Source organism: Ctenocephalides felis, unplaced genomic scaffold, assembly GCF_003426905.1.
Source record: "Ctenocephalides felis isolate EL2017-DRISC unplaced genomic scaffold, ASM342690v1 CF-g0.4_SCAFFOLD_01492, whole genome shotgun sequence".
NCBI classification, from domain to species: domain Eukaryota; kingdom Metazoa; phylum Arthropoda; class Insecta; order Siphonaptera; family Pulicidae; genus Ctenocephalides; species Ctenocephalides felis.
The window spans coordinates 27,506-46,719 of record NW_020537646.1 but is presented as its reverse complement, the minus strand read 5'-3'; the positions used below and the strand labels follow the sequence as shown (position 1 = coordinate 46,719).

At 26.8% G+C, this 19,214-nt stretch overlaps 2 protein-coding genes across 2 annotated transcripts; both read right to left on the bottom strand.

Moving 5' to 3' along the window:
• Nucleotides 1-1,276: 1,276 nt before the first annotated feature.
• Nucleotides 1,277-7,680, bottom strand: LOC113370134 (odorant receptor 13a-like). The gene is made up of 9 exons (XM_026610801.1): nt 7,651-7,680; nt 5,175-5,556; nt 4,843-5,031; nt 4,018-4,122; nt 3,642-3,828; nt 2,854-2,953; nt 2,648-2,752; nt 1,819-1,974; nt 1,277-1,345 (listed from the first exon to the last, which is right to left on the bottom strand). Exons 1-9 carry the CDS (start codon nt 7,678-7,680, stop codon nt 1,277-1,279), a joined length of 1,323 nt encoding a protein of 440 aa, XP_026466586.1.
• An 8,124-nt stretch (nt 7,681-15,804) lies between these two features.
• Nucleotides 15,805-19,214, bottom strand: LOC113370440. Its single transcript, XM_026611105.1, has 3 exons — nt 19,117-19,214; nt 17,539-18,419; nt 15,805-16,061 (listed from the first exon to the last, which is right to left on the bottom strand). The coding sequence occupies exons 1-3, from the start codon at nt 19,132-19,134 to the stop codon at nt 15,920-15,922; spliced, it is 1,041 nt and encodes a 346-aa protein (XP_026466890.1). The 5' UTR covers nt 19,135-19,214; the 3' UTR covers nt 15,805-15,919.

The window sequence follows — 19,214 nt, the reverse complement described above, 5'->3', positions numbered from 1 at the left end:
CACTAAAAATGTTGTGAAAACTTTATTGTTATCTAAACTAATATTTCTTGTATAAGTTTTTTCTAAGTTTGTGTTTTTTGGTCATTGCTCATGGATTCCTCTCCCAAATGTACGGTTCGCGTACAAAAGCGTTTTTATTGAGAGTTTAACCAACTGAACATCGCCATACGCACGATTCAATGTTTAATTTTTCCAAAAACCTGTAAAGCGCATACGAACATGACATTTATTGCGTCTTGGCTGCATTTGTGTTTAACGCATTAGTGCCCATATTGTATATTACATTAGTACCACAATGTCAAGAACTTTGTAAATAAAAGTCGAAACAAAGACATACCATTCAGGACGAAAGTTCGACGGGCTATTCGTTTGCATTGATTGCAATGGCCCTAATGTAAGGTGACCAGAATTTTTACTTGAAATCCGGGACGGTAACTTGTAATTATGCTAATCTGGGACTGGGAGGATCTAATAACTCAAATATAGTTTAAAATAAAAATACTTTTAGGGATGCAATACAAATCATCATCACAAGTATAACATTCCACAGTCAACAATTCGGCATAATGGGGTAACCCAGAAAAATCTGGGGCTTACGTTTGAAATCTGCAACCAGCCTTACATAAAGTCCAAATATAAGTTGAAGATTTATTAGGTGTTGAATTGATTAACGAAAATTCACAGCTAAGATGAGTGAAGTAATACAGTTTTTCAGAAATGCCCGTTCCAATTCATTTTAAAAAAATCTATATATCTATAACTTACATTTAACGTCAATCTTATTGAATTGTATTTCTTTTTAGTGTCGATTAATTGACTTCCTTGTAATAAAACGGAGTTGATAATGATAAATATTATGCAGATTTTTATATATCTTTTTTTTTTAAATAAAAATTATTAATCGTTTCATTCATACGAATATATTGGCTTGTCAAATCGATATTGAAACTTGAATCGTAGCAACTCTCTCCCGAATCAAGTTACAGTAACCATATGGAAGTGGATACTGGAGGATAACTTTGTATATTTCTTGAACATAAAGACATATAAATATGTATATAAATCTTGTAAAACACAATAATAATACTTGTTTTTGCTGTTGTTTTACGTTGCAATATGTATCCCCACAGTATTATACTATCAAATTCACTGCTTCAATTACAGTAAAATTTGCTATAATTTTTCATAAAAATTATTTCACTTTTTATTTTTAATATCAAATATGCTTTAGATATAAATATAATTTTAACATAAAGCATTTATTGATAAATTTATTTTAATTTTTCTTAGCCGGTTCCGTGATAGATTGTAGAAGAGTAAAATACGACATTGCTGTACTCAGAATCTGTGAAAGTAGAGCAATTACTTCTCTAAATGCACTGAGAGTTTTTTCTATATTTTTAAAATTATACTCTTATTTTTAAGAAATAAATACACTACATAATAGACAACATTTACAGTTTCACTTTGGTAAAGTGCAAATGGCCAACATATATCAAAATTATACGATTGAAAGGAGAAAATTGTCCCATCATGAAACTCTGGGTAAAATAAACTTGTTATTTTCAAGAATTTTACTGTTACCAATTACCATAAAGATGAATATTTTGGTGCATTGCAAGATTTGGTAAAAAGCTAAATTAATGAATTTAAATAATTGTTAAGATGCAAGTTACTCAAGAGTTCCATACAAATTTCTTATTGCGCATCTTATTGCTCCAGAAAATCGTATGGAATATGTATAATTCGTTAATTTCAATTTGACATCTTCAAATAAATATTTATTTGATTATTATAAAAAATACTATAAAAACTTACTGCTTTGAACGAATCCAACGACATAACAATAAATCCCATTCCACTAAGATGCAAAGGCCTTTGAATTTGTGGAAAAATTATCAACAAACTACTTCTGAATGATTTCGAATATTCATACCAGTGTGTTTCATATAAACTTGTAGCCAGTTCTGTACTCTGAAAATAAAAATATTTTATACAAAAGCTTTATAGTCAACATTCATAATAAGCTACATATTAAATGAAGGTTAACTTAACATAGTAGCTGTTGTAAGTAATTCAATTAAATCTATTACAGCCTCAGGAAAAGTATTAATAAAGATTTATCGCTGTATTAATCGCAACTGGATAATTTTATATACTTGAAAATCTGGATGTTGTATTTGAAGATGAAGTCAACAAGTCAATAACGATATAAGTATGTTAATTTAATTCGTTATAGCTTATACTCACACTGCATTTTAAAATAATAACTGACAAGTAATTTCAAATCATCCTTAGTATTAATTTATATATATTTACCTATAATATTTGTATAGACTTTATATAAAAACCACAATATATTTATAACTAAATTTTAACTAAAATTTGTAAGTCATTTTATAAATAGTTAATATAATTTCATTATATTATTTTGCTGTTTAATAAATTGAATGATCATCTTCTATGTATGTATTTTAATGATCATCAAAAACATCATGCAAATAAAACTGCATCTCAGCACATCATTGCTCTGCTTGATTCTGACAAAATGAGTTGCAAAATGTGTGACCAGACAATAAAATGCAACCTAATATCATTTTAATACAATCCCCCATTACTAGAAATCTATTAAAAATACGATCTGTACCTCATTAATAACAGCCTGTCCATAATAACTGTACAGAAGAAGTTGAACTATGGCCGCCAACAGATATGGTATTTTTATTAATAAATTTGTCAAATCCGTCGTTGACTGTATAAAATAAAAATCAATTATAAATGGCCTTAATGAATCGGTATTCAATATAGAAATCATATTTATTGATTATAGTAAAATATGTGTAGACTACTCACTATAGAACTTCGAAATGCTATTACACATATCAAAATCGAGCTCAATACTGTTTGGAATAATGTTACTGGGCCATAGGCAACTTCCAATTTATTCTGAAAACTATACAAGCATAATAATTAATTGGATTTATAATTAACATGTGTAGAAATAAAATATCAATAATACGGTAAGTCAAAATTGAAATTAAACAATTTTTATTACTGGTCTAATCTAAATTGTTCTTGGACTTGCATAAGTACCATTGAATAAATACTTCAGATTTATTCAATTAAGATTACTGAAAATACTTTTGATTGCCAAAATTATATGTAAACCCTTATTTTTCACATATAAATTAATTTATAACTTGATATTTTTATTTGCGTGCAAATTGTTTTATATGGAACTAGATCCACATGAGCTATTTCAATGTAAAAATAGTTATAAAAAACAAAATAGCGCTTTAATTTATTTTTTTAAATATTATTCAATTATTGAGCAACATAATTTTTTATTTGTCTATCTTTATTCTGGGATTAAAGTGTATTCAAATCGCTAAGCAAAATATTAGTTATATGTAGGTATATTTGTTGGTCGTTGGCAGTATGTTTTATTTAGATATATTTCGTGCTATCGAAAATTCTCCCTGAGTGCAGTAGACAGGAACATTATTATCGATATGAATTAAAATATTCAATATTCAATTAAAAACTTATCTCCAGTAAGTCGTACCAAAAATGTATTCATCTCGGTGGTCTAGCCATTCTTTATTTAAAATTCTGATAAAATAATTCCAATAGCCCATCACCTGATTATTGTTGTATGGTGCCGCACGCATTTCATGAGACGTTCATCAGCGCACTCAATGATTTTTTTCTGCTTGAAAGGTTCATCGATTTCTTCATCAATCATTTTCAACATTTGCTGCAATATTCGAAGTTGATCTCGCAGGTACATTGTGAAGAAGCAGTAGATGACATCTAAGCCAACTACAACTAGAGACAATAATCTTAATGGAATAAAAGAAAACACTTCCTAAAAATTCTAGACAATTCCAAAGTTCACACAAACCATCAAAGCTTGCTTGTTCATGCAAATTTGTCTTTATCAAAAATGCTAATGAGTGTCATTCGATTTTAAATCTGTCAAATCATTTAAATTAGATTTAATTAATCATTTCTAACCTGAATAAATAATTAGTCCTACGAATGTTTCGTGTGTTAATGATGTCTCGTAGAAGGGCGTCTGTGACACCTCAATCGACAACACTGAATAATCGGCGTTGTAGACTGAAACATTGATCAACAGTTTGATTTAAAATTAGATCAAAAACGTGAAAAACAAGGAGGTAATGCTATATGTTGAAATATATACAACATAAACGTAAAGAGTACAAGAGTCACAATTTTGTTATGACAATAAAATTATCAAGTGTTTTACCATTTACAACCCTGATTAAATGCGTCAAATTTTGATAAAACTTGTCAACAGACTTTAGTATATTTTTTTTAAGACGGGCCTCTCAAAGTCGATTTAAAAAAATGTAAATTCATTATCCATTTATTTACGGATCCAATGCGATTATTACTAATAATCATTGAATCCGTAAATAAAAGTTGTTTAAGACCATAGTCAACAATAGTGACTTAATTTCCCCAAGTTTTAAAGAATTAAGACTTTTTGTTGAACTATGAATTTAAATTTTTTAAATCGACTTTGGGAGACCCCGTCTAAAAAAATATACTAAAGTCTGTTAATAATTTATTACGGATTTAAATGTTACGTTTACGGATTTTTTGAAATTTGAAGTTTAAATGAAAAAAAAATGTCACAATTTCACAAAAGCTTTATGCTTTATTTTTTACACTTGAAAGCTCATAATTTCCAACAACGTGAGATAATTTTTTCTCGAATTTTTACAGCACAGTCAAGTTCAATTCAATTTGTTTCCTCTTGACGTTAAGTTCTGGGAGACTGTATAAATATTCAACTACTAATCATCTACTTACTATGATGTCTTGGCACAATTCCAGATGTAAATTTCATATAAGCCATAATTATTAACGGAATACTTGCATATGATAAAGCAGTGACAATAACCATGGTACAAAAAATTCTGGATACTATACGATATTCTTTCCAATTTTTATCAAATATTTTAATTGTAAATTTTTGCAGCTTTTGGGCATAACTTGAAGCTGTAAAAAGAAAAATGGTAATAATAAAATTATTATTATTCATAGATTTAAAGACATTTAGGCATTAGTGGTTCAAAGTAATCATTCATATGTGACAAATAATATGATTTTTATATAATATTAAAATTCGATTTGTTACTCACGTATTCCCCTATTCCATTCCAGTAAAGGATTAATCTCCAGCAAACGGTTGCTAAGTACAATATCTATCAGCTCATGAAAAAGTTGTCGTTTATAAATGATCCATGTCATTTTAACCATACATATTACATTTGTACTGTAGGTACAAATTGTATCTATCACAACAATAATATCGTTCATGTATCTGTACATAAATGAACACATTGCAAAACCCATCCAGACCAAAGAAAACCAATTCAGGCACGTAAACATAAACCACATTGTCGAATATTTGCCAACTAGATCGTATGGCCAAATTCCGGTCAGGCGCATGGACCATTTTATTAGCCACATGCGATCTAAATTTGATTTTCTGTCATGTTTACTGGTCCAGTTGTTCACTCCCTAAAAATAAAAAATAAAAAAATATTAAATTAATAAATATAGAAGAAATTTAATAAATTATTGCTGAGTGTTAAAAAGCCTATTCGTGGTAAAAATTTTGGTTTTGCAACTTCTAAAGGTCACACTAAGCACGTATAAGCACAGTAAGCATCAATTTTTATCAACTGAAAAACAGTCTTTTATTTATATTTATCACTATTAGAAAAATTTAATGATATACTCATCAAAGAGTTAATGATCAACCAATGGGTTGTCTTTTAATAAGGCTAGCTTATAAGAAATCACATCACATCAGGTTATAGAACACTAAGAATAGTTCTGATTGACGATCAAAAAAAATTGAGCTATTTTACTTGATTTTATTTATTAACTACTGTATAGAAATTTTTTTTTTATTTAGATTCATTTTTTCTTTATGATATTTTAATTCAATGCTGCTATTTTGCAAATTTACCATTTTTGTTAAACAATAGAATTAATCCTGTTACTTTGCACGCAAATTACGTTCTGAATTTATGTTTAGCAGAAGATATTTAACGAAATTGTTGAGCGGAATAAATCAACAGTCTACTTTTCAATTACGACATCATACATTAATTATTCACATGTTCAATACAATTACTTTACATTTACTTACAACTCATTTAGGAACACAACCGACAATTCTCAAACTTATTTCGAGACAATTTTCTGAAAAATAAGACAAGGCTAATATTTAATTTACCTATTTAATAATAATTCTCTGGCAAATATTTAAATCAAAATAAATATTTGAAGAAAAAATAGAAACGATAGTTTAATAAATTATAATGAATAATTAAATTTAATGATAAAAATCACTCAATAGTGAAGTTCTATGTTGTGATATTATTTATCGGTACTAATACAGTTTTTTCATCAATTTTCAAAAATTTTGATAAATAAGTTCCTTAAACTATGTTTAACCAAACCATTCAGATATTTTTTTCACTTTAACATGAGCAAATTGAGCAATTGTACTATAGTACAATATAAAATTTAGAGGGTAGAAGATATAGATTTCTAATATAAAATTAATGATATGTTGGTACTTCAAATATATATACCACATTGATGGTAATATATGATATATATTGAATTAGTTATTTAAAATTATTAATATTTAAAATTTCGTATGTGCACTTTTTGGTATCGGTTAACCCAATTTATTAATCGATTTTGCATCATGATTTTACTTTAATATTGATGAATCAAAATACTAAAACTAGGTATATTTTAACTTCGAGCAAACAAAAATTAATATTTCAAAAATTAATATTACTTAATGTAAACAAAACTAACTTGGAACAGAAGAAAGTTTAACAACTACACAGTTTTCCAAAGGAAGGGAATCACATATTCAAAGTACATGTTTATTATTTATTGTAGAAAAGCGGGAAATATGATATGAATTATGATTCAATAGAACATTATATATATAGAAACATTAAATTATCATTATATTGATCCTATTTTAATAACCGTGCGTGGAAAGCTCTTATTAATATTCAAGGATTCGTATTTAACCTAGTCAAGGTAAGGAAAGGACGTTGCCTTAAATATTTTATATTTTAAAATTTATTGTATATATTTCTCAGGTAATTCACATATCATTGATTTCATATCTTAGTTTACATTTATTGATTTATATACAGTCAATGCTAATAATTTATGAAAAATAATGTTGTAGAATAAAGACAAAGCATCTACACTAAAATGAACATTGTGAAAACATTTATGAAGGCATCATTTAAAATCTTATTTTAATCAAATTGCACGTAGATAAATTATTTAAATGAATCTCATCATTATTAAAATAAAAATAAGGTTCACATTATACAAGGTATTTTTAAATGTTATTACCCACTTGAACGATTTCTGTCCTGACTGAATAAAAAGAAAACATGATTAATAGTCAATACTCTGTAATTCCGTTTGATTTATTTTCAGTGACATAGTTTAACTGGATCAAAATAAATATTAAATGTATCTTAATTGAGTCAATAATGAGTATTTGCCATGGACGTGCTTTTGCTCATCGATCGTGGAATAATATAATAATCGTGTCAAACCAACCGACCTTTGGATCAAATGATCATGTACCATCTTTACCTATAGGAAATCATCTAACACTTGCCAGTACAAAGCTGTAGTAAATATTTATAGAAAAATACGCTAGTATAATAATGGCCAAATAAATAATTTGAATATCTATTTGTCTGTTTCAAAAAATACAATTGAGAAAAATTTGTTCTGAATTTGTCGAGAGCTTTTCCTAAACATTATAAAGTTCTTCAACATTCTTCACCCTTCCATATATCTAATATTTATTTAAACAATAGATTTTGTTTATCCAAATACAATATGTAATTTATTTTTAAACTTTTTTAAAAGCATTTAAATTGAGACAACTAAATTTCAAAATTATCCAATACTTTTTTACAAATAGATGAGTACTGAAGATTAACATTTTGCACTCTACTGGCACCTATATGGTGGAGTGCAAAAGGTTAAAAAGGTTATTCAGGGGGCGACCATTAATCACGTGAGGTTTATAGGGGAAGGAAGGATTTGGCAAAAAATCACGAAACATCACGTGGGGAAGAGAGGGGCCTAGTAAGATATCACGTGTATTTTTTTTATCTGAACTTAAAAAAAAGGCCAAATAATTTACGTTTTTTCGTAAATTCGAAAAATTTGATCAAAAAATTTTACGTGACTAAAAATGCAGGTAATGTTTGGTGGGTGAGGAAGGTTAATTTTAAATATCACAACGTATCACCAAAGAGGAAGGGTTCCAAAAATCCCTAAAAAATCGATCACGTGATTAATGGACGCCCCCTTAGCAAGTAGGATTTTCTAGTAAAAACATAACTTCTTCTTCTGAAAAATGTAACAATACTAATCAATTATAAATGAACTTATTATTCATAATTTATTATATCACTAAAGGGAAAGGGGTCCAAAAATGCCTAAAAAATCGATCACGTGATTAATGGACGCCCCCTTAGCAAGTAGGATTTTCTGGTAAAAACATAACTTCTTCTTCTGAAAAATGTAATAATACTAATTAATTATAAATAAACTTATTATTTATAATTTATTATTAATACCTTTTTATTTACTTCTTTATAAGGAAATAAAGTATACCAATTAAAAAATGTGAAGAGATTGAAATTTTTTAAATTGTTTCATTTGTGACACCGGAAGGAGCATTAAAAATTAATGTAGAAATTCAAATAACATCTTGAAATTAATTATTGTCAGTTTGCTTCATCATAAATCATGTAAATCAGTTAAAGTAAAGAGAAAAAAGTTAGGTAAGGCAAAGGTTCATGTGTCAAATGCCCGGCGAGCGGTCCGGAAATTAAAGACATTATGAATTAATTAGAATCTGGTCGTACGTCTTTGTAAGTTCTAATAATGACGAATTACGTAAAACAAAACGTTAGAGCATAACTGAATTTACTAAATTGCATTTACCAGGTTATTTTTAGCAACAAAGTAATAGACTCATCTAGAAAATATGTGATTAATAATAATGAAGTAATGTACGCTTGGATTTTTTTACAAAATAATTGACTTCATTTTAGCGATATGGTTTCTTCAGCAAAATATCTTATTTTGATCCCTAGAATGCAAAAATCAATTACATACAATATTCATACCTTCTTAGTACAAAACAACATGTAAGAAATAGAATAAAAAAGTTAGATAATGCATGATTAGTAATAATAAAGTAATAATTATGAGCTTATGATGATATCTTCAAAATCAATGGTAAAAAAATTCTATCTAACAACTGTTATGTATATACCAAATTTATAAATTTTTGTTACAAAATAATTTATATTTTTTTTATAAAATATATTCATTTTAAAAAGGTGATTTAAATAATAAAAAAACAGTAATTTTAAAAATAGTATCAAACTGTTCGGTAGAACTTTTAGTCAAGCTTCTCGTCGTTTATAAATTAATTTTAGTTAAGTTTTTGAAATTAATTTGTTTTAATCCTTTAAAAATATGACCTTTAATCAAGTATTTTATTCTATGCATGCAGTTTTATAAAATATATTCATTTTAAAAAGGTGATTTAAATAGTAAAAAAACAGTAATTATAAAAATAGTATCAAACTGTTCGGTAGAACTTTTAGTCAAGCTTCTCGTCGTTTATAAATTAATTTTAGTTAAGTTTTTGAAATTAATTTTTTTTATTCCTTTAAAAATATGACCTTTAATCAAGAATTTTATTCTATGCAGTTTTTATATATTTTTTTCCTTTTTTTAACTCAATTCAAAGATTCTAAGTGAGACTTGAAACGTATAGAAGCATAATGAAATTATTTTAGAAACGTGATTTAGTTATATTAGTTTGATCTGGATGAATACCTGTTAGAAAACTCTTTCTCTTCAATCAAAGATCTTTCATCATCACTTGTTATTTTGCAAAGCACTATTAAAAAACTATAAAATAAAAATCAAAATTTCGCAAAAAAATTGATCATAATTTCAAAATATATTTTATATAAAATAAGAATAGTGTTGATAATAATCAAAAACAACAAAAAAACGTTCATGTTTTTATATCTTTACAAAATAAAAAAGTGTTTTAAATTTTTTTGGTGCCAATAAAGCTCTTAAATATATTATAACGATACTTTTATAAAGATGAAAAACTCACTTCAACAACAATGATGGCATAATCTTACCCAAACAAAATTATCATTCTCGTATCCCAATTTTGTTTCTGGATTATCTTAAAGAAAAACTTTCGCAAACTAGAGAAATGTGGTACGTGATATCATCCTGTATTCAGATCAAAAATCATCCCCGAATTAAATTGCGCAGAATCGGTGGATGACACCCGCACACCTGTTGGACATCATATAAAAGGACCAGCATCAGATTTTAAGAGAACAGTATCTACCATAGTTTGTAATTTGAGTTTGATCTTTAATTGATAAGTGAAACTTTTGAGGAAAAAGTGTGAAGGGATCGATTATGCTAGAAAAGATGACTGTTCTAAGCATATCTGCTGTATTCATTCTGCTGATGTCGATTACAAGTCAAATTATGGCAGGTGAGACAAATTTTACCTAGGGTCTAAAAATCTATATAAATTATTATATAGATTAATAATCAAATAATAAATTATTGATAAATTAATAATATTATTGTTGATTAATGATTGATTGTTGATGATGAACATTATTATATAATTATATTTCATTAAATTATTATTTTATAAACATCAGAATAATTTTGTATTCGCCAGGGTGGAATATGGAAGTAATAATTTATTATTATTTAAATTATTAGGGCTAACACCTCAGAAAAGGCAAAAATTCTAGATTTCTTGAAATTATTTGTTATTTATCAAAAATAAATACTTTTTGTATTTGGAATATACAATCAATAATTTATTATTATTTAAATTATCAAGGCTGACACCTCAGAAAACGCAAAAATTCTAGATTTCTTGAAGTTATTTGTTGTTTATCAAATATAAATACTTTTTGTTGTGATATTGCAAAATACTAACATTATTTTAATTTTACTGGTGTTAATTAAATTTTAATAATTGTTCATACATTAAGATAAAATGAATTATTTATTTCTGCAATATTTATTATCATTTTAGATATAAAATATAAAAAGCATTTTATATGTTCACAACAATAGATTTTTTTTTTTACAAACACCTTGAAATAAAAAAATCTTTCAGATAAGTTAAAAGCGTAAGTATTCATGTGTGGGGGTTAAGATAACAAAAATCTTACAAAAACAAAACGATACCGATTTGAATATATTTATATATAAGTGATATCGATTTGAATATATTTATAATATATACTGTGTACTATTATCCTGAAGAATAATATTTCAAATGCAGAAACATGAATAGTCACTCCTAAACCACATATTTTACTTTAACCAAACCGTTTGTAAGATGAAAATAAATCATTTGACACAACTTTCACTCTTACTAAATATAATTTTCGAATATTTTTAACTTAAAAGCTTTTTTAATGTGTGATATTTTTGAGCTATGAATAAAATAATAACCAAAACTAAAAATTAATTAAAACTGATTAAGTTTAATTATAATATTTTTTTAACTTTTCATAATTAAGATTTTATTTTATGCAGAAATTCAATGGTTTAATATTTTTTAGATTTTTAACAATATACTTCTTAATTATAAATTATCATATTTGGAAATATATTAAATTTATATCGAGTAGAAGTAGAAAGCCAAATAACTTATTTTATTTTCTTGCAAAAAATAATTATTCAGTTATTTTAGACAAATCACTAATTTTGAAGAACAACCAATTATTAATAAAATAAATAGTTTCTCCTAATGCCTAGCACTTAAAATTGAGTGAAATGAATTTGGAATGAATTTTCTATTTTCACTATTAGATTCAAATTTGCATTACGAATTATTTTAAATAACATTTTAGTATAATGATGCTTATAATGAATTTATTTTGTAATTCAGATGAATCTAGCGGCCCTATAGGATACAAGAGCCCTCGGGGCGGCACAAGAGGACTCTATCCTTTTCCGAGGACTGGTCGAAGCGGAGTACGTCCTCAGGAATATCTACGATTTTCCGGTAATAATTTTAAAAATATTTTTCATAAAATAGTAATATGAGGTCTCAGTTAATTTTTCTGAAATCAAGCCTTTTTTCTCAAAAACAAATATTTCTTTTTTACACATTTCGAAGATGTTGAAAATCCTCCTCATCAGTAACTTTGAAATATTGAAATTAAAAATGTTCTAAAATACAAAATTAAATGAACATTCACTAAAAATTATGGAGCAAGCGTACACACTTACAACTAAAAGTATTATCAACTATAAATTTTAAAGAATGTTTAATTTCACGTATAGTGAGTATTTGTTTAAAGCATTTTTAAGTTCAATACACCAAAGATCTTAAAAAAGAAGATTCACTTAAAAAGTAGAAGAACTGAACGCCTGGCTTGCCGGAAAATACTCTACCAGAACCGTATGAATAAAAGCGAGAAATGCAGGAAAGATATCCATTTATACACTGCAATGTTAATTTTTTGCTATAAAAACGTTAAGTCCATTAGATAAATTCTAATAATTAAATCATCAAATGTGGATGGATTAACCATTGGGTTGCCATCTAAAAATACGAAGTAAAAAGAAGTTTAAGCCCAACATCTCATAGGACCTAAGGTTTAATTTTAATGATCGCTGTTCAGATATGAAAATAGAAGAATAAATTTATTATTGACTATATATAATTTTGTATCCTGCAGTAACAGGTTTCTCAGCGCAGTTAAAATAATATCCATCTAAATAATAACCATTTTTCTTTTTCCTCAGACTACAAACGTGCAGGACTAATTCCCTTCCCCCGGGTTGGTCGTTCCGAAGGATTTCCACGATTTTCACCAGAAATGATCTATTTTGGAGCAGGTTCTTTGAATCCAGCAGGACTAGAACGTCTCTCTGCTATGTCTTCCGGTTATTGGCCTGATCCAAAATATATAAATCAGTTCAAACGGAGTTTGGAAGGTTAGATGACGTTAGTATAATTTTAAATTAACAGAAGAAAATAGATAATTTTAATGATATAATATTTTTGAAGCCAAACTTCTTAGAGATAAAAATTAAGTACTTGTTTATCTGATGTACCTTTATTATCTTGCATTTTAATTATTTAGAATATTTTGTTTAATTAGCTCATATATCACATATATAAATCATGCATAAGGCTTTCTTGAAATATAGGTTGCTTTTACGAATCGTTTCAAATATTTGCAAAGCGCCGACATTTATATTCCTCGGGTTTATAAATCGAAATCGCGATGGTTGTAAACGTTCAACGTTATTTATTTATTAAGTATATATTTATCATCAAACAGAAGTGATATCACACAAAGATACGTAATTAAAAGCATCAATAATTAATACATTACGAATGCTTAATACAGAATAAATGCCAATTGGTTTTACGTCAAGAGAATTTTATTGACTTGATAATAAATTAATTGATATTTTGATTCGTTACTTCATGTATCACAGTTTTACTAGAAATTTGATAATAATAAATCTAATTGATTCCAGAATTAAAATATATTTATAATAATAATTTCAATCCATTTCCAGAATATGATGAGCTCGAAATACCAAGTGACAATTTCTCAGAATCTGATCAGGACAGCAATGAAAAAAATTCAGATAGACCTATCTAATGCATTTATAATTTATTATGTATCAATTTATGTAAATATATTGATTTATTCAAATATAGCAAACATGTGAATTATTATCGATTATTTATTGATTTTTCTATAAATCAGAATTGGAAGACTGAAAATAATTATATTTCATCAATTATATATTTGCTATAGCTTTAATACTGACCATTCTTTAATTTTCTGCACTTAATTTACTACGATATAATATTTTAATTACAATATAAATATTTCTTTAATTTTCTGCTTATTATTTTTAATTATATGTTCTCTATAATAATTAAATGTAATTTCCTAATAATTTTCTGAACTGCAATGTCGTTAATTTACCTCGTTCTTGGTACATGAGTACAAATTACATAATTAATGAATTTAATTGATATCATCAACTTATTTATGATATAATTGTTTCTCAATTTGCAATATGAGATCTGTTGATATAATTTTAAATGGCAATATCAATAATAGATTCAAGTATTCCAATATTAGAACTTGAATCATATACCATACTAAATCATATACGAGTCCTTTATACGAGTAATTTGTATTACATGAATTTAATGCATATTGAAAACACCTACGTTGTCCTAGAGAACATTTAAGTGTTCAAAATATGAATTAATTGGTTTTTACAGGTATGTCTTACAGGTATGTAGAAAATTGTCACTGTCTGGAATAATAAGTTTCCATGATATTTAATAACAATGAACTCACGAAAAGTCAATGACATATAAAATTATGAACAAGGGTGTATTTTACATATAAAATTATACGTGATTTTTTTAATTTGAAATAGTTATTTCAAATGCATTATGATAATAAAAATGAATATAAACATTGCACTTATAAGCACGTTTCATTAACATTAATTGCTTGTTAAAAATGCGTTGAATTTAATTATTTATACCATAAATCACATAATTATAAATACTTAGTTGCAATAATAATTATAGGATAACAACAAAGTAATAAAATTAAATATTAGCAATAAAAAAATATATAAAACATTATTCTATAATTATATTATACGCAATTTCATTTCAACAGAAAATTTGTTTGCTCAGAACTTTCTTTAGATTCTGGCGATAATTTAGTGGCGATAATAAAACGATAATTTGTGTTAAATAGAATATAAATATGTTTTATATCGGCAAGTAAATTAATTATAAAGGTGATTAATCATTATGTTTAATAGATATTTTACGCATTTTTATTAAAGCATTGTGATAAGAAACCTTACACAATTTGAAACGCCTTACCTCAAAGATAAAATACTATCAAGTTGAGATTTCGAACCTAAAATTTTTAGAATTTATTATTATTAGAAAAATTATTTTAACAATATCAAAAAAGGTGTTTCAAAATTTCTAATTGCTTTCTATTTGATTATATAAGTTTCATCACTTTTGGCATCGTTTTTCGAGCAGCAAATTAATAAAATCCTCATAATCCCACATCAATAAAAATGTTAACCATTAATATATAGTATATTAATAATATACAGTAATTATAAAATTTCCAGACAAATTTCTCATAATCCAAAAACAATAAAAATGTTTGCAAAATAAAATACCAGTATAAAAATTTTCCAATTTTATTACATACAAATATTATCTTATGGTACTAGTAGCTACATAAAAACAATAATATTGCTAATTATGTATAAAAGTTTAGTTTGTAATTAAAAACCGAATAACGAACTATAATGTATACTTAATACTAATTATTTTGTAAAAATTATATGAAAAACTTTAACACATCATTTAATTAAATCCATGACATTATGCCATGTAAATTCGGACTCATTGGATAATATCAGTCTTAATTTTCGAAAATTGAAAATTGCAATTATAGTAAAAAAATCCAACTATAAACTCAAAATTAGGTCTGATATCAAAGTGCAATATAATTTTTCAATAATTCTGTATTATTGAAAAAATATATATATTGACTTTTGATATGCTAACATTATATTTTGTTGCTTCTTTATTGAATATCCAATTTTTCTGTGTCCGTAATTGAAAAAAATGCATTCTCCACTAAGTCAAAAAAAGGCTTTTGGAAGATTTAAAAATAATGAAATCAAAATATTAATTTATAAATTATTCATCGGTTCTAAAACCATCATCAGCTGACGCTCTATATTTAATAACATGCATTTTTCCATCTTCATCAAAGAATCCATAGTGACCCCTGACTAATCCATCGTTGTCTCGTTCTTCGAATCTAAATTGACGACTGCTTCTAAAATATTGAATTGAATAATAAAATAATCAATTGAATTAGAATTATTTTCAGGAAAAAAAGACATGATTACCAATCGTATGTTTAAATTAACGCTTTAAACTGGATGAAAAAGTTGCTCAAAGTTTCTATTTTCATTTATGAATTTAATTTACAAAATTAATAATTATAAACCTAATTTCTATAGAATTAACTTTCATTATAGTATTTTTGGAATAATACATTCGTGTTGGACAAACGCGATCAGGAATAATGGTAACTTGCGCTTAATAAGGAGAAAGTACCGCAAATAATAACTCTTAATTCTAGACTAGATCGTTATATGAAAAGTAATGATATTACGCATATTATGTTATAGGAATTACATTTGAGGCAAATAGAAAAATAAATAGATATTGTTCAGATATTATAAAACGTAATTGCAACCATAGGTTTAGTATACAATTCAATATTTTATTAGAAAGTATCAAGTGTTCGGTTTTAAGAGGCACAACTAGTGTGAAATTTAAAAAAAAAATCGAATTTTCAATTTTTCCATATTTCGATAGGTTATACCTTTAAAAATAACATACCAAAATTTTAAATCGATATTTTAAATAGTTTTTGAGTCACAGCCATTTAAAGAGTATATATATAGTATATAATATAATGATCATTTAATCTTTAAACGCGTTTTTCTCGAAACAGCATTTTCCGAATTTGCTGCAGCGATTACTCAAAAACAAATGATCCGATCACTATCAAATTTTTTTTACATGTTCTATATATAGCTGCCCGTATCGGATCAAAAATCGAATTTTGGCAGTCCAAAAACGACCAAAATTTTGGGTAAAATTCGACTTTTTTTTAAAAAAACGCCGATATTTTGTCAATTTTTGTTCCTTCATCGTAGTTCATTTTACAGATAATATTATCTAGTTTAACGAGAAATCACCTTTTTTTTAGGGCGGTTACACTAGTTGTGCCCCTTAAATTGAATAAATAGTGGCTAGTAAATAATATTAATAATAAGAGTGCTAATTATTTTACTATCATAAGATTCGAAATTATTATTATTATCATAAGAACCGTAATTATTACTATTAACGTAAGAATCTATTTCCAAATTATTACTTTACTAATAATAAAAAATATAAAAATTTACTAAATATCCGCCAATTGGCATTTGAGAAGCAATTTGCAAAAACAAGACACTATGAACTTATCAAATGTAAATGTAAAGTTGTAAAAACTATAGATTGTAATAACTCAGATATTAATAACTGATGTAATCATAACTTTTGAAATTACTTTGAATCCTTAATCACGACAGCATGTTTATCACGTTCACTGGGTTTTGTAGCGCGCGCCACTCCCAGAAGAATAAAGTTATTTAAGTTACTTCTAGAGTTATTCTATAATTTAATTTACTGACAAACTATGTAAGATTTGTAATTTAAAAATGTCCTAAGAATTATATGATTTCTTCTCTACATACCCTTTGCCAGTGTCATATCCAAATTTGTAGCTCTGTGGACCATCATGACCGTGCATTTGGAATTCCACTCTCTGTTTACCATCGGTCAAGGCACCCAATTTTGGTTTCACAGATTTAGCCTTCTTCGTCTTTGTTGGTTTGACCACTTCAACAATCTTCTCTGATTCTTCCTCATCGTCCTCCTCAGAACTGTTGGCCTCTGCAATAGGTTTAATATAACTCAAACGTGGTACAACTGCTTCACTTTCGCTATCAAAGATTGGTGGCAGTGGTTGTCTGGGTAAAATTTTCTTTTCAGTTTTGCTCTCGATAATGTGTTTTGATAGGCGTTGGGTTATCTCCTTTGGTTGGCTATGTTGGATGTATTCAGATTGTGGTGATGAGCTTTCGAAGAATTTTTGTTGTGCCCCTTTTGGTGCTACTTTAGGCAAAGCGTCATCAGCGTAGAATTTTAAGTAATGTGGTTTATTTTTGAAACCTAAGAATTTCTTGGGTAAGCTACCATATCTCGATTGAGGGAACACTTGAGGTTTGCGTACTTCATCGGTGTTTGTAAAGTTCATTCGTGTGCTCAGAGAAAACTGGACTGGTTGCTCTCTACTCGAAGCACTATTTTGGCTAGGTAAGTAAGAATCTTGTCCTTTTGGTTGTTTCTTATGAATTTCTGGTGCTTCTGGTATAGTTATTATGTAAGGTTCTTGTACAGGCTGCCTCAAATAATAGTCAATGCTGTCTTTAGATGGTGCTTGAAGTTCAGTTGCAGGTTCTGGTTGTTCTTCGGGTTCCTCTTCGGCTACGATGAGAGGTCTGGACCATTTTCGACTATCGTGGCGAGAAGCTATTGCCGCATTCAATATCGCCACGCTTGACGCAATGGTCAACTAATTGATAAAAAACATATATGACAAAAAAACCTCATCAAAAAGCATTCATTACTAAGAAGTAAAAAAAATGTATTACCCCGTCGCAAAAAACTTTAATAGGAGTATTTATTCGCTGAATTTCTATCGTTATTGATCTTTGCATAATTAAATAATAATTTGCATAATTCTAATACTTTGATTAAAAATGAGCATTTGTAATTTAAAATAAATAGTTCATAATTAATAATTACACATAAAAATCGAGTAATAATGCACGTAAGTACATCACGTACTTTATACATTTGCGTGATAGCTAATTTGAAAACTTTATTTCATGTGTAGCGATTATACAATAAGGAAATATCACATTTGATTTCTAATCGTAATACACTTGTACATTTTAAATTAATGTAATTAAGTTGTAAGGAAGATTAAAAATTTGCATTATTTTTTTGTTATTATAGACAGATTAAAAATTCATTGAGCAAACCTTAAATCGGCTTAACTTATAAATAGGAGAAAAGTAAAAATTAAACAATTATATTTAGCTAAAAATATTATCTCTAAATTTGCGTTTTGACAAAATAAGTATTGTCTAAAAAATTTATCGAAAAATTTAGCACAGTCATGAGCATTTGTAAAAATCCATTAGGTCCATATAAATTTTTTCTCTAAATTTGATAACTTTATAACAATTACAATAAAAAAAACTCACAACAAATAGTAGATTCATATTCTTGGTAAAATGTTCTATTCACAATTTATTTTAAATCACATACAACAATTGTATTAACACTTCTTGTTCACTAAGGC